This window comes from Leguminivora glycinivorella, chromosome Z, assembly GCF_023078275.1.
Source record: "Leguminivora glycinivorella isolate SPB_JAAS2020 chromosome Z, LegGlyc_1.1, whole genome shotgun sequence".
In the NCBI taxonomy this organism is placed as follows: Eukaryota; Metazoa; Arthropoda; class Insecta; order Lepidoptera; family Tortricidae; genus Leguminivora; species Leguminivora glycinivorella.
Window position 1 is genome coordinate 20480546 of NC_062998.1, and position 27759 is coordinate 20508304.

Sequence of the window (27759 nt, forward strand, 5' to 3'; positions counted from 1 at the left end):
ATTTATTCAGAGTTATAAATAAGTACATACAATGTTATTTATGGTTTGCGAGTGATAAGGTATAATAATTCCACCAAACTTAGTATAGAAGCTCCAAAAAACAATCCTATGACACCTCCCAAGGATACTGAAATAAATACAGAATAGTAGTACATTACGATACAAGTGCGGAAAAGGAGACGACTACGACCGAAAGGAGTGTTAATCGACATGAGTTACGAACTTCTTTCTCGCACGTGTATCGTACGACGTTTTTCAGTACAGTAGGCCTAGCACATGATGGCCGCGGGAGTATGTCGCCGCGAGATAGACTACCCGTCCTTATGTCATTAGAAGAAGACGTGGCATGTATCTCGCGGCGACATACGTCCCGCGGCCATCATGTGCTAGGCCTACAATGACCCTCCGAAGTTTCGACCTGACAAGAAATGAACTACTACTCGCAATAGTGCGTAAAAAAACACCAATTGTACTGAAATAGTACATTATACGATACAAGTGCGAAAAAAAAGAAGTTCGAAACGAGTGGCGATAAATTAAAACACGACCGAAGGGAGTCTTTGAAATCGACACGAGTTACGAATTTCCTTTTCGCACGTGTATCGTACGACGTTTTTCAGTACAAATGGCCCTCCGAAGTTTCGATCTGTCGTATAATGAACCACTTCTCGCACTAGTGCGTAAAAAAAACACCATCTGTACTGAAAAAAAAATAGTTATAAAATTTTATAAGAGGACAAAGTGCATGGTTGTTTAAGTCCTAAGGAAAAAGTGAAAAGTGAAAAAAATCCAGAAATGAGTCGCGAGCGCAGCGAGTGGTTCGAAATATCTAAATCTGAATACAGATTTAGTGACCTGACTACATAGTTAAATAGTTACCTAATCCACATAGTATTTAGAGTCCGTCTAAGCTACCACTACCAGTCATGAAGAACAGAGGTACTAGGCTACGTTTATACGTGCTCATGTTGACGAAATCGGAAATCAGCCTACGGTCTAATAACGTCTAATCCACAGAACTAAATCAAGATAGAAGGAAAAAGTGTATCTACTTCGCGTGCGGAAAAGTTAAATAGCGAGCAACATTGTTCGCCGCGCAAGTCAGTCTGCTCCCGACCGCTGCCCGCGAGTGACATACAGTGAAAAATACAAAATGGGTCGGTATTCGATAATTAACTGTTCAAACACCACCAATAAAAGCAAGGGTGTTAAACAAAGTGTTTCCTATCATCGGTAAGTACCATTTGTCCTAAAATATTTTTTATTAAATAAAAAACACGATTTTCCTATTTTTATCATCAAAACATTAGCTGACGTACGGCCGTCAAACTAGTTTTCCATTGCGGCTTTAATTTGACGAGTCCGACTTGGCGTGCGTTTAAAACAAGCGATATAAAAATAGGCTATTCAAACTGTCGAGACAAAGTGAAGGTAGATTTGTTATTTTGTCCGTCGAACTCACGTCGAACTTAAGAATAGTGGTGCACCACGGAACTATATCGTCATGTATGCTGCGATTTCCTTATTCGATTTAAATCGATTTTGCGAAGCAGTGGAAATTATAATTATGTTTTTATATTGTTATGAAACTATACATATAAAGTACGAGTGAAAAGTAAATTTAACTTTAAAATAGGTTACAGTTACGATATTAACGTTGAATTTGTGGTCGGCAGAAAAACAAATATAAACATAATACGCTCTATATTTATTATGAATAAAAATAACTCTAAAAATGTGTTAATGGTTAATTATATTTATATATTACTAAAAGTAGTAACAAATAACATGAGGATAGTGCTGTGAGTACATGGTCGATTTTCTTAAAAATATTACGAAATATTAACTAGTATTAATACCTACCTACTAAAATCTTTGTTCCTGGCCTTAGGCAAATTATATACCTACTAGTGAATTGTTTGTCATCACACGAATACAGGTATATACTTACTTCATTTGACAACGAAGATGAACATCCGATATTTTTAACTTCGGCGGGCATCCCGCACGCAACCTCCACAATCGATCGAATGGGTTACGCGGCGACAACGTTCCCATCACTAAAGTACACTCGTGACGTCATAGGCTCGACACAAAACGTTACACGCTCGGTTTCGCTGTTAATCGCCGAGCATTTTCCTTCTATCTTGATTTAGTTCTGTGGTCTAATCTCATGTCATTACCTTGAGGGACACCTCTTATGCGAGCTATGCGCTCCTAGCGGAGAGATTTGTAACTTCAATTTAAGGTATTTTTGCGACTGTTCTGCTTAGACAGATTTTCCTCTTTTCTTGCTACCAGTGCTACCCAGACATGACCCTGGCTTTGAAGTGACAACATCTACAATTCTACAATATCATAAATTATTCATAATAATCATAATGTAGTATCGACATCATTATTTTGTTGACACTCCCCAATAATTTTCGGTCATGTCAATGCAATTTTTGAATAACTAAAGTAGAAATTTTGTCGTTCTCATTATTTTTCCATAGGTACTCAGTCACTTCAAAGTTGCAGGGCTTGGTCTGAGTCAAGCCCCTCACCGACTAGGTCCAGGTTGGAGCGCACCAGGTGCCGCTCGTAGCGCAGGTGCGGCAGGGCCGACATCCTGACGTTGACCGTGGCTCCCTCTTTGTTGTCATCGGTTACCCGTTTCCTGGTCACACAATAATTACTCGTTTTACAAGGGGACAAAGCTGTTATTTAAACGCTTGTAGTATGTAAACGTATAGGTACTCCGACTACTCCGTATAGGTTACACACTCGTGCTAAGTAATATTGATTGATAATGATACCCAAGCAAGCGAAAGATTCCAATATTAAACCGCAAGCGTAGCTGACCCTCTAGCACAACTTGCCTTGTCGCGCGCGAGTCCATACTTGAAGTCGCGCTTGATGTATGGACTCGCGCGCGACAAGGCAAGTTATGCTAAAGGGTCTGGCATTTACATAGTTGAAAGAGTGAAATCTTGAGCGATGCGAGGTTTTTTAGGCACAAAGTGAAGCAAACTTTGCCACTAAGTTAATTAGGTACCTAATTACAATAACATTAAACAACAACAACAACATTTTTCGGCACACCACTCTTAGGAAAATTACAGAACCAAATAGTTTTTTGTATTTTACTTTTATAGATACCAAAGACATATGTAACTTCGTTACATATTATACATTTTACTTTCACAGTAACTCTCTATAATACTTAATCCTCTTTAGTAGTAGGTATACTAGGTAGCTATCTAGTATACCTACATTTGACCTACATTTTAAATAAACGAACATAAGAAGAAGAATAAATGAAAGAAGCATTGCATGGGCAGCGGAAGACCATGATGTGCAAATACACTATTATTTTTTACCGACGGTACGGTACGATGGTCTGTAGACGCTTTTAGGTGAAAAAGGGAAAGGAAAATCATAGATCAAAATATTTATTCAACATTTGTCAATGTCAAAAGTATAAAATTATAAAATAATGAAAGTTATCAAAAAAAGGGAAAATGATTAAACGATTTATTTAATATTCAAAAATGTTTCAACGGGATATTATACTTCGGGTGTAACTAGAAGCAGCTCAGAAGCTATACGGGATACGGACCGCGATCTCGTGTGGCAGACCTGCGGCTCCTTTCTGGGGCCACACCAACATTATGGTACTGGCCTCACTGATATCAACCATTGCAAAGCTCCCCGCCAAAACGAAACTTGGCCACCACAATCTTACGGTAGGATGGACGAAATGAAAAACTGGTTTTTCGGATTAGAGTACTTGGATTATTTCTGGGCGATACTATTGTCGTTTATAATGGAAAGAATCTGCTGCTTGCAAGAACAATTTACCAGAGACTTTATTGTACTCCCGGACCCGCCAACTAATGACGACGACTCGTATGATTCAATAAACTTGGAAGAATTTTCAGATAGAGAGTAAGTGTTACCTACTCGTAAACTTATCATAATTACCTACTAGATTATAATAATCTAGTATATGTTTATTATGTTTACTTTGATGAACTCTTATACTTGAACTCATTACTAAAGAAATCTAAAACAATACGTGTTTACTTTACAACGTATGTAGGTATTCATTCTTATTTGAGTAGGTATAGGAAATCCTGGCGGCTGATTTCAGTTCATTAAGTCGCAAGATTGGTCTGTTTCTACCTATACTACAACCAAACAAGTATATCTGGTTAACAAGTTTGCCCCTATAAAAGGACACGAGTCTATATTTCTTTAAATAAGTGGCGGAAATAGACTTGCCGGACTATTAGGTAACCATCTCGTTTCGTTACAGCGGGTCCCTGAAGCTAAGTTTCCTGCGGCTGTGCCGGTTGTCGCAGGTCACCATACTGCTCACACTAGTCTACTTCTTCAACATCTGCTTCTGGTTTGTGATGACGAAGAAGGCTACACCCACGTACAGGTTTAAAATATCTCTTTCTGTTTGAATGTTAATATATTTTCGTTATTTATAGGTATCTTCTCATATCCTCTGGTGTTTGGGTTACGCTAGGCTGTCTAAAGTCACAGTAAAATATTTGTAACTTGGGAGTTCTTAAAAATAAACAAATAAATTGAAAACGTGTATAGTTTACTTACTTGCCAATATGTATGGTTGTCAGCTCACTCTCATCGCAGGATGGTAGGCAAGTTACGTCGTCTTTTTTCTGCTCGATACCCAACTTGTTCTTGTTTGCTTGTTGAATAGAAACATACATTTTATATAACAATTTACATTCGTAAGTAGAAACAAATAAGGACAAAATATTAAATTCATACCATCATAGCTAACTAAACAGTTGAGCCCCGTATAATTGCAGTATTTTTCTTTATCTGCAACAGATATTCTTGGTCAATGTGGTGTACCCTCGACATAACTTTTTTCGATAGATATTGTCTTCAGACTACTTATAACAAACACCAAAGTGAAACCTAGTGGATCTTGCTTAGCATCATGGTTTCTATCAGCCTACGAATTTTCATCAAAATCGAAGACGTGATCCAAATGTACAAAGTTTTCAGGTATTTCTGTATTACATATTAACTACTTACTATACATTATCTGCTAGGTTCGCTGTTCGATGATGCCTAATCCTACATAGCGGAAAACACGTTAAAATACATCGGCTACACTTGTAATGAATCGGTGGTACATAGTGCAGTCACTTCTTGTGGTAGGAAATGGGAAAAATGCAGCAAACTCACAAGCCAGGTCTCGCACTGGGTGCACGCAGCCGCACTCGCTAAACGAGTGTTTGGTGCTCTCAGCCAGTTTGCACGCTCCGTAAGAGTATACCTGAAAACTCGTACACTTGTGTTATTTATTCGTCAACTTTGGAATCAAATAAAAATAAAAAAATAAACTAAGAAAAATCACTTTGCAACCCTGTTAAATTCTGTGCGGAGAGAGAAGAGTCACAGGGACTCTTTTGTTTTTCTGCACTAACTCACCAGCACATAATAGTACCTACATTGTGCAACAAGGAGAGGAAGTTGAATATTACTAACGAGAGTAAGTTAAATCGCGACGGCTTGCCGGAGTGATTTAAAGACTCGAGTTAGTAATATTCATACTCCCCGAGTTACACACAATGTTTTTCACCACACTCGCAATGTAAAAAATGTAAAAAAGTTAAGTACGGTACAAGAAATTTCATTATTCCCTTGGGAGAACGATTTTTCTATATTCACGCTCCGCCTGCGTGCAATAGCACATTTAAAGTGCGGGTGTGATGAAAAAAATATAAATATTATGTTGGGGGATACGAGTAGTTTGGTAAGATTGACCTAGCCACTAGCTACTATTGTTTTTTTTTATTCAGTGACCGCCCCAGCAGAATAGTAAGTACCTACTACCTAAGTACCTACATACGTAAACCTCATTCGGATGATCAGCCGTGAAAGTCACCAGCAACATGTTGAGGTAAAGCCGTTTCGTGTGTTTTCGTTTATTATTACGAGTATTTCATGTTAGTCTTAATATAATGTAACGAAATTGGTCGTCGGTAATTGAAGAACCTAAGGAAGTTTAAAAGTAAATGAGACACTTGCGGGGTAAGTGAAGAGCGACGCTGGCACGTCCTCCAGATAGCGGCAGCCGCGCACGAGTGTGTCCTCGAACTTCAGCAAAGGATCGGTCGCCATCTCCACCAGCGAGAAAAGGAACTCGGCCCAGTTCGCTTCAAGAGTTTTCACGGCAAACTTGAACTTGTTATCCAAGTTGTTTGTTGACAACTCCTCTGGACTGTGAACGGATATCTGTCGACAAATCTTGTTACCTAATTAGGCCGTTTTCACATTATCCGATCCGATATCGGATGTCGGAAGAATATCAATAGAAAAAAATCCAAGATGGTGCCTATAATGTATGGGATATCGGTCTGACATCCGATATCGGATCGGATAATGTGAAACGCACTTAGGTATTATTTTGTGTAAATTGAGTCAACTTCCTTTGAATTAGGTATGTAGGTACACTCAAATAAAGGACGTACTTATACGCTGATAGTAAGTAGGTTTCTATGTCTAGTATGATTTATAAAATACTAGCTTTTGCCCGCGGCTTCGCTCGCGTTCAATTTAAGGCACCGGCCACATCAGAGCGTCGCGTGTCTCGCCACTTGGGGCGCGTCTTACGTCCTATACAAAATGTACTGAGGAGACGTTTTTTGAATTACACTGAGGCGGCGTGGCGCGGACGTCCGTTGCGCGCTCCAAGACACGCGACGCTCTGGTGTGGCCGGTCACTAAAAGTTGCGGAATGCTCCATACAAATTTCCTCCCTCCGTTTTAGGGACTTGGGGCGTTGGAAAGAGACAAAAAATAGCCCATGTCACTCTCCATCCCTTCAACTATCTCCACTTAAAAAAAAACACGTCAATTCGTCGCTCTGTTTTGTCGTGACCTTTCCCATTTATAATATTAGTATGGATGTCCTTAATATAGGGTCCATATTGGCTCATATAAAATTATTTGTTATAAAATTATTGTTTATACCGATTTATGCTCCGAATGATCATTTCTCATAATTTTACTTATCATAATTTTGTTTCATTATTATTAATAGTACTACTATCACTGTTCATAATAATCATTTAGTCGAAAATTTTTAATCATAAATTCTATACAAATATTTAATAACATTCATAATTTGTGTTTAAGAAAATCATTCATCATAAAATTATTTAAAAAGTTTTGGGGAAGTTCTATGAAAAACTTGTGCCATTTATAGAAGCGCGCTTGAAGCTTTTACAGTGAAATATACAATTTACATTAAAAATTCGTTTCTGGTTCGCTCACGGTCAACCTAACACGCTCCTCCTCACTACGCTCGTCGTCGCACCTAACTGGACTGTCACATGTGATGTCTGTTCTGTTAACAATAATATAACGATAAATTATATTACTCGCAATCGTTATGATCAATAAGTATATAAACATAAACATTAGTATAAAACGTATTTATGATGAATGGCATTATGAACATAAGTCATTCGAAGTTACGATAGTTATTAACATAAAATTGTTATAGATAATGATCGTTATAATGTAAAATTGTATGAGAAACATTTTCGGACTACCAATAATCTATATAACAATTTTATATGAACTTTGGCGCACCCCCTAATATAACTCTGTATTTAACATCATTGTAGGTAAATCAATGTTTTAATTCTCATGGCCCAGCTTCACTGCCCGACTGACCTAAATGTTTCGAAATACTAGTGAAATACGACGCCATTGTGGTTATATTGACAATGCATCTTTATTGCACATGAGGCGCATTTGCGATATTATTCGCGTAGTTGTCAATGTACATTTGTATACTATTACTGACTCATCATAATATGTAACACATGTGTATATGCATGCTTCACATGATTTGGGCTAGTGTAACTGCTATTTATTTATTTATCGTATGGCTTTTACACACTGGTTCAAACTTATTAAATGTAGTTACATTAAATTAAACACTAAAATTTACAGTTCCGCAGATAAAAACTCGCATTATTTGTTAAGTTTTTTGCTGTAGGAGTTGAATAGTATAATAAAAAAAATGTAAATGTTGAATGGTAAATTATTTGGTTTGTCATCAGTGCCTGAACCTGACCTGTTACCAAAACCTGAATAGGGTTACGGTACAGTCAACTTATTATTGAATGGTACCTAATAGTAAACTAGTAATTTTCCCAAAATTTTCTGAGTTGTTCAGGTACAGGTACTGGGAGTTTTTGCAACCTGGGGGGTTACCATGACGTGCTAAAGCCGTTCAGTTTAGGTTGAGAGAGAGGGACGGAGCTATGTAACTGCTATAGCTGTGTCCCTTTCTCTCAACCTAAACTGAACGTCTTTAGTAGGTCATGGTAACCCCCCTGTTCATTTTGCTACGGGTGCTACGCCGTAGCTCGTAGCTTTATTCTTCTCATGAGTCAATATAGTACATTACGATACAAGTGCGAAAAAAGGAAGTTCGAAACGAGTGGGGATAAATTAAAACACAACCGAAGGTAGTGTTTTAAATCGACACGAGTTACGAATTTCCTTTTCGCACGTGTATCGTATGACGTTTTTCAGTACAGGTGTCGCAGCCGACTGGCATTTCTGCGACGCGAAACGAAAACGAAACGCCGCGAAAGGTAGTCTGGCTCTGTCGCGCCAATACGCAAGAGCGATAGAGGTAGATCTACGAGCGTTTCGTTTCGTGAGCGTTTGTGCCATTCGGCTACGTAACCCAGATGGCCCTCCGAAGTTTCGACCTGACAAGAAATTAACCACTTCTCGCACTAAGTGCGTAAAAAAAAGCACCATCTGTACTGAAAAACCGTTGTTCATGACAGATGTATCTTGTTATGGTATACCTATAATGAAACGATTTTTCCTTATGCCAGGGGCGGCTCACTCCGCGATTCCATCGCCGCGCTACAAGTACATGCGGGCGGCCGCGAGTTCGCGGCCTAATCAGGGGTGGCTCGCATTCTCACGGAACGCTTGTTCGCACTTTCTATTGTTATATATTATACGTCGCGAGTTTTTTTAAAGGTTCACACGCGATATCCGTGTGTGGAATGGCTATAATAACGCTTAGTTAAACAAACATTATGAAAAAAAAATAAGACCATCTTACACAGATCTACTATTGATTATGTCATTTATGGACCACGGAAACGTTCAATCAGGCTTGTGACGTTGGGATTTAGACAAAAATATATAAATACTGTATACAAATTAATACTCAGATAAAATGTTATGCTATTATGTTCAAGTCTTGGGTACTTTCTAGGTATATATACCTAGAAAGTACCCAATACCTTGCCGCCGCTACTCTGGCGCATGGGCAGAGTCGTCAAACTATACCACGGGAAGGATGGCGTACCTCGCGTGGCAGACATCAATACCGCTAGAGGGGTGATCAAGCGTGCGCTGAACAGAATATGCCCGCTCTCGTCACAACAAGAATCCTGAAAGAGAGTCTTTCAGCGCCCCGGAGTATGTTAACGCCCTGACTGGCAACACAGACAGGATAGCCAACCTCCGGTCACCCCGCTGATCCAATGAGCAGCGGCCAGAGCCTCGACCTGCCGGACCAATAGGAATGAAGACTGAAGCGCCGCGGTTTCCCCGTCGCGACACTATAAAAGCACGGTGCGCGTCACCAGCGCCTCTTTTTTTTACTAATCGAAAACTCTCTCTGTCGCGTGTCCTAGACAAAAACCTGTAATTTAAATTCCATTAAAAGAAATGGTAATATTTTATACTGTTTTATTTAGACAATTGAGTTCAGGCTCAAACATTTTGGCATATATACCTAGAAAGTACCCAAGACTTGAACATAATAGCATAACATTTTATCTGAGTATTAATTTTTTTTAATACATAGGCAACCCTAGCGTCCGATGCTGCGCACGTGCGGCTCGTTTCTTTGTAATAATTCGTAAAAAAAAGCACCATCTGTACTGAAAAACCGTTTTCAGTACAGATGGTGTATTTTTTACGCACTAGTGCGAGAAGTGGTTCATTATATGCCAGGACGAAACTTCGGAGGGCCATCTGTACTGAAAAACGTCGTTCGATACACGTGCGAAAAGGAAATTTCGAACTTCCTTGTTTACGCACTTGTATCGTAATGTACAGTCAAGTGTAAAAATATGGGTGCGTACAACATGGTACAACTTATCAAAAATATGTCCCATAGCACTTTATGTCGGCGGAATAAGGTCTCGGTACATATTTTTGAGCGGATAAAATCGATACGTATTTTTGCACTTGACTGTACTATTTCGTAATTTTATAATTATATGCGCATCTATCACATACATATGTATGTAATGTACGCACTACGCAGTGCATAAGCACAGAATATATAATAGTACAAGTACAGAAGGCCCACTGCTTTGAAGTTCACGAAATGCCGCCTTTTTAAATACCTACAAAATTATTACAAAGAAACGAGCCGCACGTGCGCAGCATCGGACGCTAGGGTTGCCTATGTATTAAAAAAAATTAATACTCAGATAAAATGTTATGCTATTATGTTCAAGTCTTGGGTACTTTCTAGGTATATATGCCAAAATGTTTGAGCCTGAACTCAATTGTCTAAATAAAACAGTATAAAATATTACCATTTCTTTTAATGGAATTTAAATTACAGGTTTTTGTCTAGGACACGCGACAGAGAGAGTTTTCGATTAGTAAAAAAAAGAGGCGCTGGTGACGCGCACCGTGCTTTTATAGTGTCGCGACGGGGGAAACCGCGGCGCTTCAGTCTTCATTCCTATTGGTCCGGCAGGTCGAGGCTCTGGCCGCTGCTCATTGGATCAGCGGGGTGACCGGAGGTTGGCTATCCTGTCTGTGTTGCCAGTCAGGGCGTTAACATACTCCGGGGCGCTGAAAGACTCTCTTTCAGGATTCTTGTTGTGACGAGAGCGGGCATATTCTGTTCAGCGCACGCTTGATCACCCCTCTAGCGGTATTGATGTCTGCCACGCGAGGTACGCCATCCTTCCCGTGGTATAGTTTGACGACTCTGCCCATGCGCCAGAGTAGCGGCGGCAAGGGTATTGGGTACTTTCTAGGTATATATACCTAGAAAGTACCCAAGACTTGAACATAATAGCATAACATTTTATCTGAGTATTAATTTGTATACAGTATTTATATATTTTTGTCTAAATCCCAACGTCACAAGCCTGATTGAACGTTTCCGTGGTCCATAAATGACATAATCAATAGTAGATCTGTGTAAGATGGTCTTATTTTTTTTTCATAATGTTTGTTTAACTAAGCGTTATTATAGTACATATTGATACAATTGAAAAGATTCAAAACAAATTTATTAGAAGGTTGAAATATAAATTTTGGGATTTTGATAGTACACATATTGAACCTCTAAGTAAGCGTCTTCTGCAATTATAAAAAAAAAAAAAAAAAAAAAAAATGCTAAAAAATATCTAAGTATAACTTTATTAAATAACTGAGCATTCGTTTCTGTTTTATATTAATATAGTGTAATAGTGTAGTAATATAGTAAATATATATTCAGTATAGTTTGAAAATATTGTATATTGTTTAATAATATAGTTAAGAAATATATCTGTTAGTAACCTAATAACTTAAGTCTTGTCTGAGCAATCACAAATGTTATTAGTTATAAGTGGAAACTGTTTTGGCTATGTATTACCTAAATTATCTTTTTTGTTGATGTAATAGTTTGCTTGTTTGTTTCCCAAGTTTAAATAAAATAAAAAAATAAAATATAGCCATTCCACACACGGATATCGCGTGTGAACCTTTAAAAAAACTCGCGACGTATAATATATAACAATAGAAAGTGCGAACAAGCGTTCCGTGAGAATGCGAGCCACCCCTGATTAGGCCGCGAACTCGCGGCCGCCCGCATGTACTTGTAGCGCGGCGATGGAATCGCGGAGTGAGCCGCCCCTGGCATAAGGAAAAATCGTTTCATTATAGGTATACCATAACAAGATACATCTGTCATGAACAACTGTAATTTATTTTGCTGCAAATCATTTTACTCATTCCTACCTCCTACCCGATGAAATCAGTTTACTAAGATGTTCGGCTTAATAGTCTTGATACTGACCTCAGTATCGTGATGAACACGAAAGGATAATAAACCAGGTCCAGTAGTCCTGTTTACTGTCAAAAGTGATTCTTGTGTAGAATTCCTGCAAGTTCAAAAGGATAAATTACCTTTTGTCAAGGCCAAAGCCAAACGTGATTATTAGGCTTAGGACTTTTTATCGCATACCGTGGTTCTAAAATCCGTGGAGTCGCCATATGAAAAATTTTCGAAGTCAAAGTCAAAGTCCAACAGTATGATGTCATGATGTTGTCCCTCATCAGGGGCACAGGGCTCTTAGGAAAGATTTCCACTGTTCCCGGTCCGATGATGTCATATTAAATATAATTATTTATACAAACTGTCACATCGTCACTGAGTTCATTTTGATCGAACGTAGTTTATTTTAACTAATAACTTGTACTATTATAACTTCTGTGCTAATAATGTTAATATTGGTAAATTTTATCACAATCCTCTATAATAATACTGAAAAAATGATATTAAGATAAAATTAACTACGTTCGATTTACGCCGTGGCTTGCGTGGGCGACGGTCGCGCGATGGTCGCGCGACGGCGATGCGACGCATATGAAAACAAACTTTATCGATATGGAAGTAGACGACGCGATGAGACGCGACGGCGACGGTCGCGCGACCGTCGCCCACGCAAGACATGGCGTTATACCTATAACATACAACATTATTAATGAAGGATTTTGTAAACATTTACCAATAATAACATTATTAGTTAAAATTAACTACTTAATTACGATCGATTAAAATGAACTCAGTAACGATGTGACGGTACCTAATACCTATGTATAAATATTTATATTTAATATGACATCATACTGTTGGACTTTGACTTTGACTTTGAACATTTTTCATATGGCGACTCCACGGATCTTAAAACCACGGCATACCGTGGATAAAAAGTCCCAAGCCTTGTGATTATTTCAAAAAACGTGACAGTAGAGTGTTTTGTCTGCGTATTAAGCGTAAACCTAGCTATCTAATCTTATCAGCCAGCGTAACCGAATGGCAATCGTTGACGCCAGGCGCCGGCAGTAATGCAGCCTGGCTCTGTCGCGCTAATACGCAAGAGCGATAAAGATACGAGTAGATAGCTACGAAACAGATATTATCGTGAGCGTATATGCATTTGGCTACTTACCCAGGGCCCGTAGGCAAAAAGCCAATCGGTCACGCTCCGTTGTCACAGACGTCACAGTCACTGTCACACTAACGCTCCGTCTTGCGTGAGCGACGGGCGACGCGACGCGACGCGACGCGATGCGACGCGATGCGACGGCGATGGCTCAAGGTCATCGCGTATAGCATTTTGGTGATTAGAATCACAAGATTCGCCGTCTTTCACAATGTGCAAATGGTCTAGCGGGTTTGACTTCTAGGTGGAATCGTTTGCGCCATGAGTGTCGTGAGTTCGAATCTCGGCTCACGCAATCTTTTTGCATTTTTATTTACTTTTTTCTTTTATGTTCTACTAGCTTTTGCCCGCGGCTTCTCTTGAAAGACGGACAAACAAACAGACACACACACTTTCCAGTTTAATCAGTATGGATTATTTGATTTTGTTTACCTGCTTATTTCTTTCTCTAAGATTCTACTTTCTTATTTTTTTTTAAGAACTCCGGGTTTTATACTAACAAGGAAAGTTTTAAGTAGCACACAATAATACTGCATTTTGTTTTTATTAACTTAATGTTTATTTTAATCCATACTAATATTATAAACGGGAAAGTGTGTGTGTGTCTATTTATTTGTCCGTCCTTCACGGCAAAACTGAGCGACGAATTAACGTATACTATTTACTTATAACAAATGCTATTTACCTTATGTTGAAATGAAAAAATGTCATACAGTGTAACCCAGTGTTTTTTAATGCTGCCATCTAGTGTCGACTGGCATAACCACTACACTAAGAGCCCTTATTCCTTAGAGCGTTCATCAATTTCGTGAAATAGCCATTGATAGATGGCGTTGGCGCTCGGTACGCGAGCCACCGGTAACGCAACACACAGGCAAGAATGATCTTGATAGTTTTGAATTTAATTGCTAGTAACAATTCTTTTGGTTTTATGTGTTAACTTTTTTGTAAAGTTTACAAAAGATAAGAATATATTATTATTATATGGTACCTACTAATTGTAAGTAACTTAAAATAAACAGTTTCAAAGAGCTGAGCTGTGTGCAAAAAATTACATGTGTTATTGGCCCGGCTAATGAGATCAAACATGGTCGAGTTACGATAAGTAGAATAGCAGTTCTGTTATTCATTTCCTGACTCGATCATGTGACCTTGGACATCATCGAGATCGACGCTGCTCATCAGCCCAAATGTAATAAGCCCCAAACATAGTGGAGTTATTATGAGTAAAATAGCAGTTTTGTTGACCATATCCTGACTCCACCATGAAAACCAGAACCTCATCCTGGAGGCCGGTTTTTGAATCTCACATATGGGATTTGTCACTAAAATACCGGTTGAAAACAGTGAATTGCTTAGTATTTTCAGTGACAATTTTCTGAATTCGAACGCGTGAGACTCAAAAATCGGTCCCCTGGTCCCGAAATATAATAATAATCCAAACTCTCATCAGATTTCAAGTAAAGTTTCTTGGATAAAATTGCATGTGTAATAAAAATCAGGCGGACCGTATGCCTGTTTACCACCAACAGGATCAAGATTTGTTTAGTCGCAGTACCTATACAGCACTTCTCAGAACTATCTAGCTGCTTACGCTTACGACGAGAGCACGGTGCGCCGGACTATCGAACGTAGGTCCACTTTCTATGAGCGCTGGGCGCAGACTGAACTGAGCAGTGAGCGGGCCCGTGTCAGCAGTGTATTTTATTAGAATTGTATGTGCTTTAAAATAGTACATTACGATACAAGTGCGTAAAAAAGGAAGTTCGAAACGAGTGGCGATAAATTAAAACACGACCGAAGGGAGTGTTTCGACACGAGTTACGAATTTCCTTTTGGCACGTGTATCGTACGACGTTTTTCAGTACAGATAAGCCTCCGAAGTTTCGACCTGGCATATAATGAACCACTTCTCGCACTAGTGCGTAAAAAAAACACCATCTGTACTGAAAAATATCTATCGACACAAAGGTATGTCTTATATGTATTTTTTTTTATATGGCAACAAGAAGTTCTGGTTTAGGATAATATTATTATTTAAGAGTTACAATAAATGCAGGAATCGCAGGAATTACAATGAACGCCCCTTAAAGAGTAGTCTAATTATATTTTTTTTGTATGGGTACCTTTCCTTGTTAGTATAAAAGCCGGAGTTATTAAAAATAAAATAAAAATAAGAATGAAGATTCTTACAGAAAGAAAAAAGTAAACAATCAAATAATAGAAAATAAAAGAAACAAAAATAAAACTGCAAAAGCACGCCTCAGCCGAGGTTCGAACTCACACCGCTGGCGCGGCGTCCAGACGTCGAAACCGCTAGGCTACGAGCCCGTTGTAATAACTAGTTAATTTTGTGATCCTATTCACCAAAGTCAAGTGCTAGTACATATATCGTAAGGTCATCGCACTAGTGTTTCATATTTTTAGTTCACACTTAAATTTTAATATTTTACGCAGACAATCTCGTATCACCGTGCACATAATCAAAGGCTGTCAATACAAGTTACAAAAGTTGTAATTTCCTTACTTTTTAGGCACATTACTCCTTTGGTCAACTTATGTTAATTTGAATATTTTGAATTTTTATTATAAGAAAATATAAAAAATGAAATGTGAGACTAGTAATCAATCGTTATTTCTCTAGTCCGACCTCTCTACGTATTGAATTTGCTTCTAAAAATCAAATAGCTTGATCGCGCGCCCATCGCCATCGCATCGCGTCGCATCGCCGTCGCGGGCCGTCGCGGGCCGTCGCTTACGCAAGACACTCCCATATGAACACAGCGGTTTGATCGCATCGCGTCGCTTAAGAGCGTTATAACATTTCGGCGTCGGGCGAAATTAGGTATTTTACCCGCCGCGCGAGCCCAATATGCCGACCCTTTCTAGCACGTCTTATCACTCGCTCGCACTACAATAATGGACAAAACAATCTTGATCCCTTCTATGGAATTTTGATAACAACCACAATCTAACTATCTCGATATAAACTTTTGGTTTCTAATAAACATTATTTTGTTAAAATTTATTTAAAAAATTAAAGTAATAATAATAAAAGTAGATCCCATCCCAAATATTTGCTTTTGTTATATGATAAGTATTAGAGTAAAGTATAATTATATTAATATGATGATAAAATAAGACAAATACAATTCTAATTACTTCAAGGTGGTGCTCAGGGTCTGATGATGGAGCCAGATGGTGGTCACCAATACCAATGAACAATATGACTATACAACTTCGTGGTTTACATGTCATTCTAGCATTTTCACTTTCACATTTCAAGTGCATATACCACGAGTATAGGTTTTCGGGTGTGCTGATTTAAAAATTAATGACCGATTTGGAATCTGACATTGCTGACTGGCACTTTGACACAAAAGTCGTCATGGGTGTCGTAAAATAGGTTTTAGGGGGTGCTGATTCCAAAATTAATGGCCAATGTGGAATCTGACATTGCTGACTGTCACTTTGACACAAAAGTCGTCATGGGTGTCGTCAAATAGGTTTGCGGGGGTGCTGATTCCAAAATTAATGAACAATGTGGAATCTGACATTGCTGACTGTCACTTTGACACAAAAGTCGTCATGGGTGTCGTAAAATAGGTTTTAGGTGGTGCTGATTCCAAAATTAATGACCAATGTGGAATCTGACATTGCTGACTGTCACTTTGACACAAAAGTCGTCATGGGTGTCGTAAAATAGGTTTTAGGTGGTGCTGATTCCAAAATTAATGACCAATGTGGAATCTGACATTGCTGACTGTCACTTTGACACAAAAGTCGTCATGGGTGTCGTCAAATAGGTTTGCGGGGGTGCTGATTCCAAAATTAATGAACAATGTGGACTCTGACATTGCTGACTGTCACTTTGACACAAAAGTCGTCATGGGTGTCGTAAAATTGGTTTTAGGGGTGCTGATTCCAAAATTAATGACCAATGTGGAATCTAACATTGCTGACTGCCACTTTGACACAAAAGTCATCATGGGTGTCGTAAAATAGGTTTTAGGGGTGCTGATTCCAAAATGAATGACCAATTTGGAATCTGACATTGCTGACTGTCACTTTGACACAAATTTCGTCATGGGTGTCGTAAAATAGGTTTTAGGGGTGCTGATTCCAAAATTAATGACCAATGTGGAATCTGACATTGCTGACTGTCACTTTGACACAAAAGTCGTCATGGGTGTCGTCAAATAGGTTTCCGGAGGTGCTGATTTGAAAATTAATGACCGATTTGGAATCTTGACATTGCTGACTGTCACTTTGACACAAAAGTCGTCATGGGTGTCTTCAAAAAGGTTTCCGGGGTACTGATTCCAAAATTAACGACTATTTTGGAATCTCACAGTGCTAATTGTAATTTTGACACAAAAGGAATCATGGGTGTTGTCAAATAGTTTTTAGGGGGCACTGATTCCAAAATTAATGAAATGATTTAAAAAGTAATGACCGATTTGGAACCTGACATTGCACAGTACCCCTGGAAAGGAAACCTATTTGACGACACCCATAACGACTTTTATGTCAAAGTGACAGTCAGCAATGTCAGATTCCAAATTGATCATTAATATTGAGATCAGTACCCATGAAAACCTATTTGAAGACACCCATGATCACTTTAGTGTCAAAGTGACAGTCAACAGTGTCAGATTCCAAATTGGTCATTAGTTTTCAAACACCTCCGGATACCTATTTGACGACGCCCATGACGACTTTTGTGTCAAAGTGACAGTCAGCAATGTCAGATTCCAAATTGGTCACTAATTTTGGAATCAGCACCCCTAAAACCTATTTTACGACACCCATGACGACTTTTGTGTCAAAGTGACAGTCAGCAATGTCAGATTGAACATTGGTCATTAATTTTGGAATCAGCACCCCCTAAAACCTATTTTACGACACCCATGACGACTTTTGTGTCAGAGTGACAGTCAGCAATGTCAGATTGAACATTGGTCATTAATTTTGGAATCAGCACCCCTAAAACCTATTTTACGACACCCATGACGACTTTTGTGTCAGAGTGACAGTCAGCAATATCAGATTGAACATTGGTCATTAATTTTGGAATCAGCACCCCCTAAAACCTATTTTACGACACCCATGACGACTTTTGTGTCAAAGTGACAGTCAGCAATGTCAGATTCCACATTGGTCATTAATTTTGGAATCAGCACCCCTAAAACCTATTTTACGACACCCATGACGACTTTTGTGTCAAAGTGACAGTCAGCAATGTCAGATTCCAAATTGGTCATTAATTTTGGAATCAGCACCCCCTAAAACTTATTTTACGACACCCATAACGACTTTTGTGTCAGAGTGACAGTCAGCAATGTCAGATTGAACATTAGTCATTAATTTTGGAATCAGCACCTCCTAAAACCTATTTTACGACACCCATGACGACTTTTGTGTCAAAGTGACAGTCAGCAATGTCAGATTCCACATTGGTCATTAATTTTGGAATCAGCACCCCCTAAAACCAATTTTACGACACCCATGACGACTTTTGTGTCAAAGTGACAGTCAGCAATGTCAGATTCTACATTGTTCATTAATTTTGGAATCAGCACCCCCGCAAACCTATTTGACGACACCCATGACGACTTTTGTGTCAAAGTGACAGTCAGCAATGTCAGATTCCACATTGGTCATTAATTTTGGAATCAGCACCACCTAAAACCTATTTTACGACACCCATGACGACTTTTGTGTCAAAGTGACAGTCAGCAATGTCAGATTCCACATTGTTCATTAATTTTGGAATCAGCACCCCCGCAAACCTATTTGACGACACCCATGACGACTTTTGTGTCAAAGTGACAGTCAGCAATGTCAGATTCCACATTGGCCATTAATTTTGGAATCAGCACCCCTAAAACCTATTTTACGACACCCATGACGACTTTTGTGTCAAAGTGCCAGTCAGCAATGTCAGATTCCAAATCGGTCATTAATTTTTAAATCAGCACACCCGAAAACCTATACTCGTGGTATATGCACTTGAAATGTGAAAGTGAAAATGCTAGAATGACATGTAAACCACGAAGTTGTATAGTCATATTGTTCATTGGTATTGGTGACCACCATCTGGCTCCATCATCAGACCCTGAGCACCACCTTGAAGTAATTAGAATTGTATTTGTCTTATTTTATCATCATATTAATATAATTATTTGACGACACCCATGACGACTTTTGTGTCAAAGTGACAGTCAGCAATGTCAGATTCCACATTGGTCATTAATTTTGGAATCAGCACCCCCTAAAACCTATTTTACGACACCCATGACGACTTTTGTGTCAAAGTGACAGTCAGCAATGTCAGATTCCAAATTGGTCATTCATTTTGGAATCAGCACCCCCTAAAACCTATTTTACGACACCCATGACGACTTTTGTGTCAGAGTGACAGTCAGCAATGTCAGATTGAACATTAGTCATTAATTTTGGAATCAGCACCTCCTAAAACCTATTTTACGACACCCATGACGACTTTTGTGTCAAAGTGACAGTCAGCAATCTGAGGTACTACATATTCGTAATCTGAAAGTAATCAAGTCAATAATTTCAGTTATTTTGAATCGACTATGATTCCGAATTATTGGTAATAGTAATGATTGTATAGATGATTAGTGATTCCTTTACATGTAATGGTAATTTACCGTTTCACTTGATTACATTACAAGTAATCTGACACCCAGTAGTGTCAGATTACAAAGTAAAATCAAGTAATCGTGTAATCCGGAATCGATTACGATTTCCCCATCTCTGGGTTTAGTTATATGGTTCATTGGTACTGGTGACCACCATCTGGCTCCATCATCAGACCCTGAGTACCACCTCTTGTCAAAGGTCTTGTTGAGACGAACCCAACGAGCCTAAACACGAAGTCGTTTACTTACATGGTTCACTGGTACTGGTGACCACCTTCTGGCTCCATCATCAGATCCCGAGTACCATCTTGATGTGTCTTATCATCTTGACCGTATTGTAATTTTCACATTTTTATCATCACAACGTTGTAATACTTTAACATTTAAACATAACAAAGTATTATAGTGTGTGTACTACACCTCACCCACACACGTGTATTCGTCTACTATATAAGCTGTCACTTAGGTTATTTGAGGGAATATAACTCTATACTCCGAGATAGTTGTTTCATTCAACGTCCCACATCACATGGCGATCCTGCCAGTGCGGCCTTGTGCTGCACTGGCGGCGCGCCGCGCCGCGCCATTGCAACCAAGGCCAAGGATATTATAATTTAAAAAAATAATATTGAAGGACACTTTATGGATTATTATAATACTTCAGTGTGGACTATTGAAATCTATATTTTCGGTGAATTTGGTTGGTGAAACTTTCTCATTTAAAAAAAAAGTTATAAAAATCGGTGACTTCGGACGCATTACCTACAGTGTAAATTCAGTGTTCAATTCCGGACGAGAAATAAAGTTCGTAGACTTCGTTAAGAGGTGATGTTAACAAAACTTTTTTTGATGATAAGTACGAACTTATCATACGAATGTGAACGTAAGTGATATAAACTGGCTCGATTTAAACACAGTGAAATAAGGGATAAAAGGATGGTATGCAGCAGGGGGTTGTTGGTGTCGTGATGTCGCTGGACGCAGATGCTGGCACAGCCAGTATATTCCGGCATTGCCAGCACAGGATGGATTGCTCATGGCCTTATCTCAGGTCCTGGGCAGGCGAGTAGCGAGGACAATACAACGTCAATGTGGAAAAGTGTGTATTAAAAGTAAAATAGTGAACAATTTGTGTCTTATATGTACAGGACATCGAATTATGTCTAATATTTTGTGTTTTGTTTTAAGTATTTACTAAGTTTTGTTAGGTAAGTGATATAATTAAGAATAGTTACAAAAAATGTACGAATTAGGCAATGGATTCAGATTTTTTTTAAGTGACCCATATAAAATTCCGTTTTATAACGAAATTAATGTAATGTGTGTGTTAAAAAAAAAACTTTTTAAATTTGTTGATTTGATATACAAGAACAATTATAGGGACATACTTTCATTCTTTATGCATTATGGCGCATGACGGCGGCGCGTGTACTCCTTTTATGGATCGGCAGGCGCCGTCTGTTATTTCAGCTCACATTACATAGTTGTCAGGTCATAGATTAGTTAAAGTATATTAGTAATACAATTAAATGTCAAAGTAATCGATAGGTACATTTCAGATTTAAACATATTGAAGTATGCCAAAATATATAGTTTACTTAAAATAAATAAGTTAATGTTATTTCTACGTGTTTTTTTACGAATAAGCAATTTGTTTTTGTATCGGACTAGACTTTCTTTTACACGGTTCAGACAAAATATAAAAAAAAAATTAATAAATATTGAGCTTATTGACAACACTTTTATATAACAGCGAGATATTGTAAGGGTCGGATTTTATTTGTGAGAAGTACAGGTAAGTGCTAAAGAGTTAACGTTAGTTTTAAATGAATGATTTTGAAAGGTTTGTAAAGTGAAATAATGATTCGTTTGGTCTTAAAATGGAATGGAAAACAAAAATATTTAAGTTTTTCTAAGGACACCTGGTCTGATCAACTAGGAGTTGCGGAAAATCTTATATGTTGATGTTTTCGCGGTGTGTAATTGCGTGATTGGGGTTTGAACGTTTTGATTTTGTAAGAATGAAATGTGAAAGAAATTGCGTAAAATAAAATATACCTATCGCAACAACAATGACCCGAGAGGCGGTGTTGTGCGACTAGGTTAACAAGGGTACGCCAGGGTACAAGGCAGGCTAGGGAATCCTTGGAGATCTGATCATGATTCGGTCGAGTACCAATCGTGAAGACTCCTTGGACACATGGAAGGTTATTATGTAAGGAAGTGTTAAAAGAACTGCCTGTATGAGAAATATATTGTATGTGTGCGCGCTTAAAAAAAAATATCCTTGTACCCTGAGCAAATAAATACATTGTTATTGATAGGTCGGCCGACCACGAATGCAAGCGTTGCGTACCCTTGACCCTTGATTTAAGTGAAGCATTGAAGATGCCACTTTATGACGATATTTAATGTTGAATAAAATTAATATAATACATGTACTCTTAACTATAGACGCGTCATACTAAAATACAAATGTAAAACAATGAATGCAAGTTACAAATAACTTAAATAATATCAAATATAATAAATGGTACCAAGGACAAAAACATGTATTGTAATACATACTTGACATGCGACTCGTAGTGTATTGACGAATGCACTACGGCATTTAAAAATGTGATTATTACTAATTAGAGAGTATACATTTAGTTATGTAGTAAATAAACTTGTCTTATCGTGTTAACTTGTAAGTTGAAATTGTTTGTTTTTCTAATTACGGTTGTGTAAATTACATATATTATTTTTACACGAATATGTGTACGAATAAATAGCTATATAAAAATCCTTTGTTTCAACTTTATAACTGTAGCTATATTATTATTGTTTTGTTTTATTTCGTCAAAAATAAAAAACACAGTGCTTTATACAATTGTAAAAAATCTTTAAACTGGATCTGAAACTAAATGCAATTTTTTTTTCTCTGAAAAAAAAAAAACTGGTTTTTCTTTTTGTGTTGGTATATTTTTGGTTAATATTAAACAAATTCTTTATATTATAGACTATTTTACTTTGTTAAACACTATTTTTATATCGTAGTTATCTTTGGATCCAATTATACTCTTATAACGAATGTATCAAAGTATAATTATTTTACCAAAAAAAAAAATGATTAACTTTTGAAAACTTATTTTAATCATTTTTTTTTTCATCAAGAAGGGAGGTATAGTGTGTGTACTACACCTCACCCACACACGTGTATTCGTCTACTATATAAGCTGTCACTTAGGTTATTTGAGGGAATATAACTCTATACTCCGAGATAGTTGTTTCATTCAACGTCCCACATCACAGTATTACAAAAGCAAAGCAAATATTTACGGATCTAGGATCAAATTCGTTGGTCGCTGTTTACACACACACAATGCGAGGATAGCCCGTGTAGAAACAAGGCGTCCGACCCACACAACAATAAATATTCTCGACGTTTGCGATGAAAACTCGGAGACCAAAGCGACATACGTCTTACCTCCTCGAGCTCCGGCGCGGCACTGAAATCGCAGGCGTCCGTCGCCGGTAAAATAGCGACAGGAAGGCTAGTTTTCAAAAAATTGGCAAAAAATCATGATAAAATATTATAACGACAAATGGATAACAGCAGTTTAAGCACATTGTGCAGATTATTTATATACTAAAATAACTTCGATAACATGTAGATTTTCGGAGAAATGATCACTTGTTTCGATGTATTTTCAAGACAAAATTGAGTTCGTTTTACTTTCAATGTCTCAATTTCAAAGGATTAAATGATAAATATTGTTTAATGGGCCTTAAGTACAAGATATTTGGAACTTAAATTTACCTCATTTATGAGAGTGATCTTATCAAATTGTACATAATAAGAGCTCCGAATTCTGTGCTTCACGCGGTTTTTCCTAAACGAGCATCAGAAAAACAATCATTACTAATTGAAAAAGCTTTTTTTTTCATATGTTTTTTATTTAACCAAGTACTTTCACTGTCTTTTAAACAAGATTTGAAACAAGTACTTTCACTGTCTTTTAGTATGAGTAAAGTGTACAATTTTGTCGATAAATATTGTGCATTTTACAATATATCGCCTTTTTTGTCATAGCGCTCTTAACATGTTCATCGCTAGTTCGTCGCGTCGCATCGCCGTCGCGTTCCGTCGCCCACCTAAGACAAGTCCATAGAGATAGAAGGTTTGATTTCGTCGCATCGCATCGCATCGCGTCGCCGTCGCGGGTTCGTCGCTCACGCAAGACGCGGCGTTACATAGATGAGTGATAGAGAGACTCTAAATGTTTAGTAGTCGACGCGATAGCGATTGTGAGTTTGCACAGGCCAGCGGTTATCAGATAGTTGAAGTGATCGTGTGATAGGGCAGGGTGGCACCTGTGCTGCAGTGTGTTGAAGGAGTAGCAGCGGCCGTGCTCGGCGTCGACGCGGCGGAAGCGCGCGCAGCACGGGAACGCGGCGCCGTTGAACTCGCACTCGCTCAGCAGCTCCGGGCAGCTCGTGTAGATCTAGTAATGTGTCTATACTAAACAAGTTTACAGCAGACTACGAACGCCAAACTATATCCAACATATCTGGGCCTCTACCCGAGAATACAATCGTTGACACTCCGAAGCGTATCGCAGTTATCTTCTCTCTTTCTCTCGCTCTCTATCACTTTCCGTATTGGTGCGAAATAATGAATTGCATATAGTTCACCACAGAGCGTTAACAAGTGTACTCTTGCTTAGAGGGCCTGTTGTTGCCTTTTTTTGGAGTTCGTTGGCGCACAACGTAATGTGATCTGAATCAGTGTATATCTAGGTGACGACTTAAATTATTTAATAATTATTTTTAAATCTGGACTTAATCGCGTATGACTATAATATATTAAACTAACCTCCAACGTTTCAGGGACGACGTTGTCCCTTTGGTCTCGGAGAAGACTGGCTTGAAATGATATCGATACCTACTGACAGCCGCGCGAGTTTTTTGATCCCCCCATCCCGATTTAAATATAATTATGTGTAATAATCGTAAAGTTTAAATCAGTGTTTTAAATTATAATAGGTACTACTATCGTTTCTCGTAACCCGACTGTTGCGCGAGATAGAATGTACGAGAGTGTAATATTTACGTTGTCCATGATTTGTCTCCACGGCAAGTCGCACGGCACCGTGGAGCCGCAAGGTATGCAAACCTCCTTTGTACAGGATCCTATTCCGTACAGCAAGTTCGTCAAATAGCGCCGATAGTTGTACGATAAATTTTTCATCATGGGACCTTTAAAACAAAAAGCAAAACATGTACAGTGCATTTTTAGATTATTCATTTTCATACGGATATGAATTAAAATTAGAAATATAAATATCAATAATTTTTGAAAGAAAATAATGTTTCGTTCTAAAATATAAACAGATAACTTAGATTTTTATCTTTTTGGACAGACCCTACTTAAAAAGTCACACAACATTAAAGCTAGGAACATACTACGCGGACGTCCGTCGTAAAACGACCGCGACCGCGAAAGTGCACGGAACAAAACATCCACAGATTTCGATCGGATTCAAATCGACCGATAGTTTGCACGGAATGCATCCCGTCCGCGGTCGATTTACGACGGACGTCCGCGTAGTGTGTTCCTAGCTTAATCACTGGGAATGCATTGGGGTACGCTGCCACCACACAAAATCCAATTTTCCAACAGTTAGGCCTGCGTAAACCGGCGGAGCGCAGCGCAGATCACCTAGGACGATTCACTCTTAACATGCTTACATATGTATTATAATGAGTGATTATATCCAAATTCCAAATGTTGTTATATATCAAATGTTAGTATACCAAAAGGCCTTTAGGCATTACTGCTTCAGCAGCAAGACCATGCAGCCCGCTGACGCCAACACCACCGTCGCCCACAACCATCTACCAATGCCATTGCTTTCATGCAGTACCTAGGCGCTTACCAAACTGGGCGTTAGCCTCGAACTTCCTCTGTGCCCTGGTAGCATAGAACGTCTCACACACGGTGACAGCCGGGAAAGTAGTGGTCCAGAGCAGGTAGCGCGTGTCGGGGTTGTAGCTGAGCGCGGCGCCGTCGCGCGCCGCCGGCGTCAGCAGCACGGCCATGCAGCCCGCTGACGCCAGCACCACCGCCACCCATAACCATCTACCAATCACATTGCTTTTATTATTATTGACCAACCAGGCGCCCTTTGCTAGTGGAATATCATGTAAATCACTATTCCCACGAAAATTTTGTGTGGCATAAGAACATTTTTCAATGCGTCTGAGTTAACCTTGCGTTAACTATTTACCTACCTAACTACTCCAAATTTAGATTGTAAGTACCTAAGAAGGTATAGTTCCCGAATTATCCACATTCAATGATGTGAAAGACCGGTAGATTTATTTTGGGCACGGAATCCTGAATAACGTCAACTATATTTATACTTACTTGACTAAAATACTTTCGCTCTTCACGATATGTTTCAAGCCATTAATATTACTGTTCCATGCTAAAAACAAAAGCCTTTGTTCAAGCTCTGCCTTGGTCCTCGAGGAATAATTGTTAAACTTCATCGTTTTGCATAATGCAACTCTGACGATGACGGGGTTATACTGGCTCAAGAGATGACATCGGTTGACTGGCCCCGTAGCCGAATGGCATACTCCGACGCTCAAACGAGATACGCCGCTGGCTCTGTCGCGCCAATACGCAAGCGCGATAGAGATAGATATCTACTAGCGCTTCGTTTCGTGAGCGTTTCGTGAGCGATTGTGCCATTCGGCTAGCCACCCTGGACACTTCAACGATTCAATTTTCCTAAGTGACAGCAAATTGAATAAAATATCTGTAATTTTAGTCCGTTCGTGAACTGCTAAAGTGATTGCATGTGACATAAAATGCAACAGTTTAACACTTTCAGTACCTACCTACTGCTTTGTACCAAAACATTATACTTATCAGAAATTTTATAATAGCCTCACAGTTGATGATAGCATTGATAGCGTAGCAAAAATTAATATATAGGTATTCTATTGTTAAAAGTATTAAGTACTTAACCAAGATTACGCATATTTGCGGAAGCAATGACTGCAGCCATTAGTTTCCCCCTGCAGAATCAACCCTGTCTCAAAACAAGCAAAGCTTAATTATACTATACTAGTGATGGGCGACGATATACATACTATATATAGTTTGGAATGGAAGTATACATGCTAAATGAAGGGATCGGGAGAGGGTATTTAAAAAAAAAAATCTAAGTAGGTACTTAATAATTAATTATTTATTTATAATATGATTTTGGTTAGGTATGTGGTTGAATAATTGAATATCAATTATAAAAACTTAAATAACATTTGTTTAGATGTTTAATGAAGTTTTATTTTACCAATCGGACGCTCGTATTGGTTTGAGACCAACTTGTATTATTATACCGGTATTAGCTATTGCTTACGGGATTACTGTGTCTTAATCACCAATATTTACCGGGTTGGCTGAACATAAATATTCATATATCAGCAGTATCATGCTAATAAAGAGATATCTGTCAATCAAACTATGTACCTACATTATACATTTAATTTACTATAAATTGTCATAACTTAAGAAATAAATTAAACTTTGGGCAGATTTTCCCAAGGGAGGAGACGGGTGAAGCCTGGCCAGAAATATATGATATGACTGTTGTCAGGAGGGCGCTGTTATTCCCATGTTCATATGGGATGACCGTTCAGTTTAGTATAAAGAAAATAGTTCTAATGAAATTCCGCAACATGGCGCGTAGTCATATATTTCGGGACAGGGTTTAATTAATAAATAAATAAATATTATAGGACATTCTTACACAGATTGACTGAGGCCCACGGTAAGCTCAAGA

At 38.4% G+C, this 27759-nt stretch overlaps 3 protein-coding genes across 5 annotated transcripts in view; 2 read left to right on the top strand and 1 right to left on the bottom strand.

Moving 5' to 3' along the window:
* Positions 1 to 26458, bottom strand: LOC125241831 (sodium channel protein Nach-like). The gene is made up of 11 exons (XM_048150475.1): positions 26334 to 26458; positions 25843 to 26045; positions 25017 to 25162; positions 24278 to 24408; positions 12107 to 12191; positions 6058 to 6264; positions 5212 to 5302; positions 4786 to 4839; positions 4606 to 4702; positions 2547 to 2659; positions 1 to 127 (listed from the first exon to the last, which is right to left on the bottom strand). Exons 1-11 carry the CDS (start codon positions 26456 to 26458, stop codon positions 39 to 41), a joined length of 1341 nt encoding a protein of 446 aa, XP_048006432.1. The 3' UTR covers positions 1 to 38.
* LOC125241961 lies at positions 3489 to 4658 on the top strand. The gene is made up of 2 exons (XM_048150677.1): positions 3489 to 3930; positions 4301 to 4658. Exons 1-2 carry the CDS (start codon positions 3734 to 3736, stop codon positions 4452 to 4454), a joined length of 351 nt encoding a protein of 116 aa, XP_048006634.1. The 5' UTR covers positions 3489 to 3733; the 3' UTR covers positions 4455 to 4658.
* Positions 24301 to 27759, top strand: part of LOC125240756 (serine/threonine-protein kinase polo) — a 39959-nt gene continuing 36500 nt past the window's right edge. Inside the window, exon 1 of one of the 3 annotated variants that reach the window (XM_048148812.1) lies at positions 24301 to 24411. The gene's annotated coding sequence lies outside the window, so the exon portion shown is untranslated. Of the gene's footprint in view, positions 24412 to 24684; positions 24704 to 25050; positions 25070 to 27759 lie in introns of those variants that run through there. The other 2 variants (XM_048148814.1, XM_048148813.1) reach the window with 2 other exon arrangements.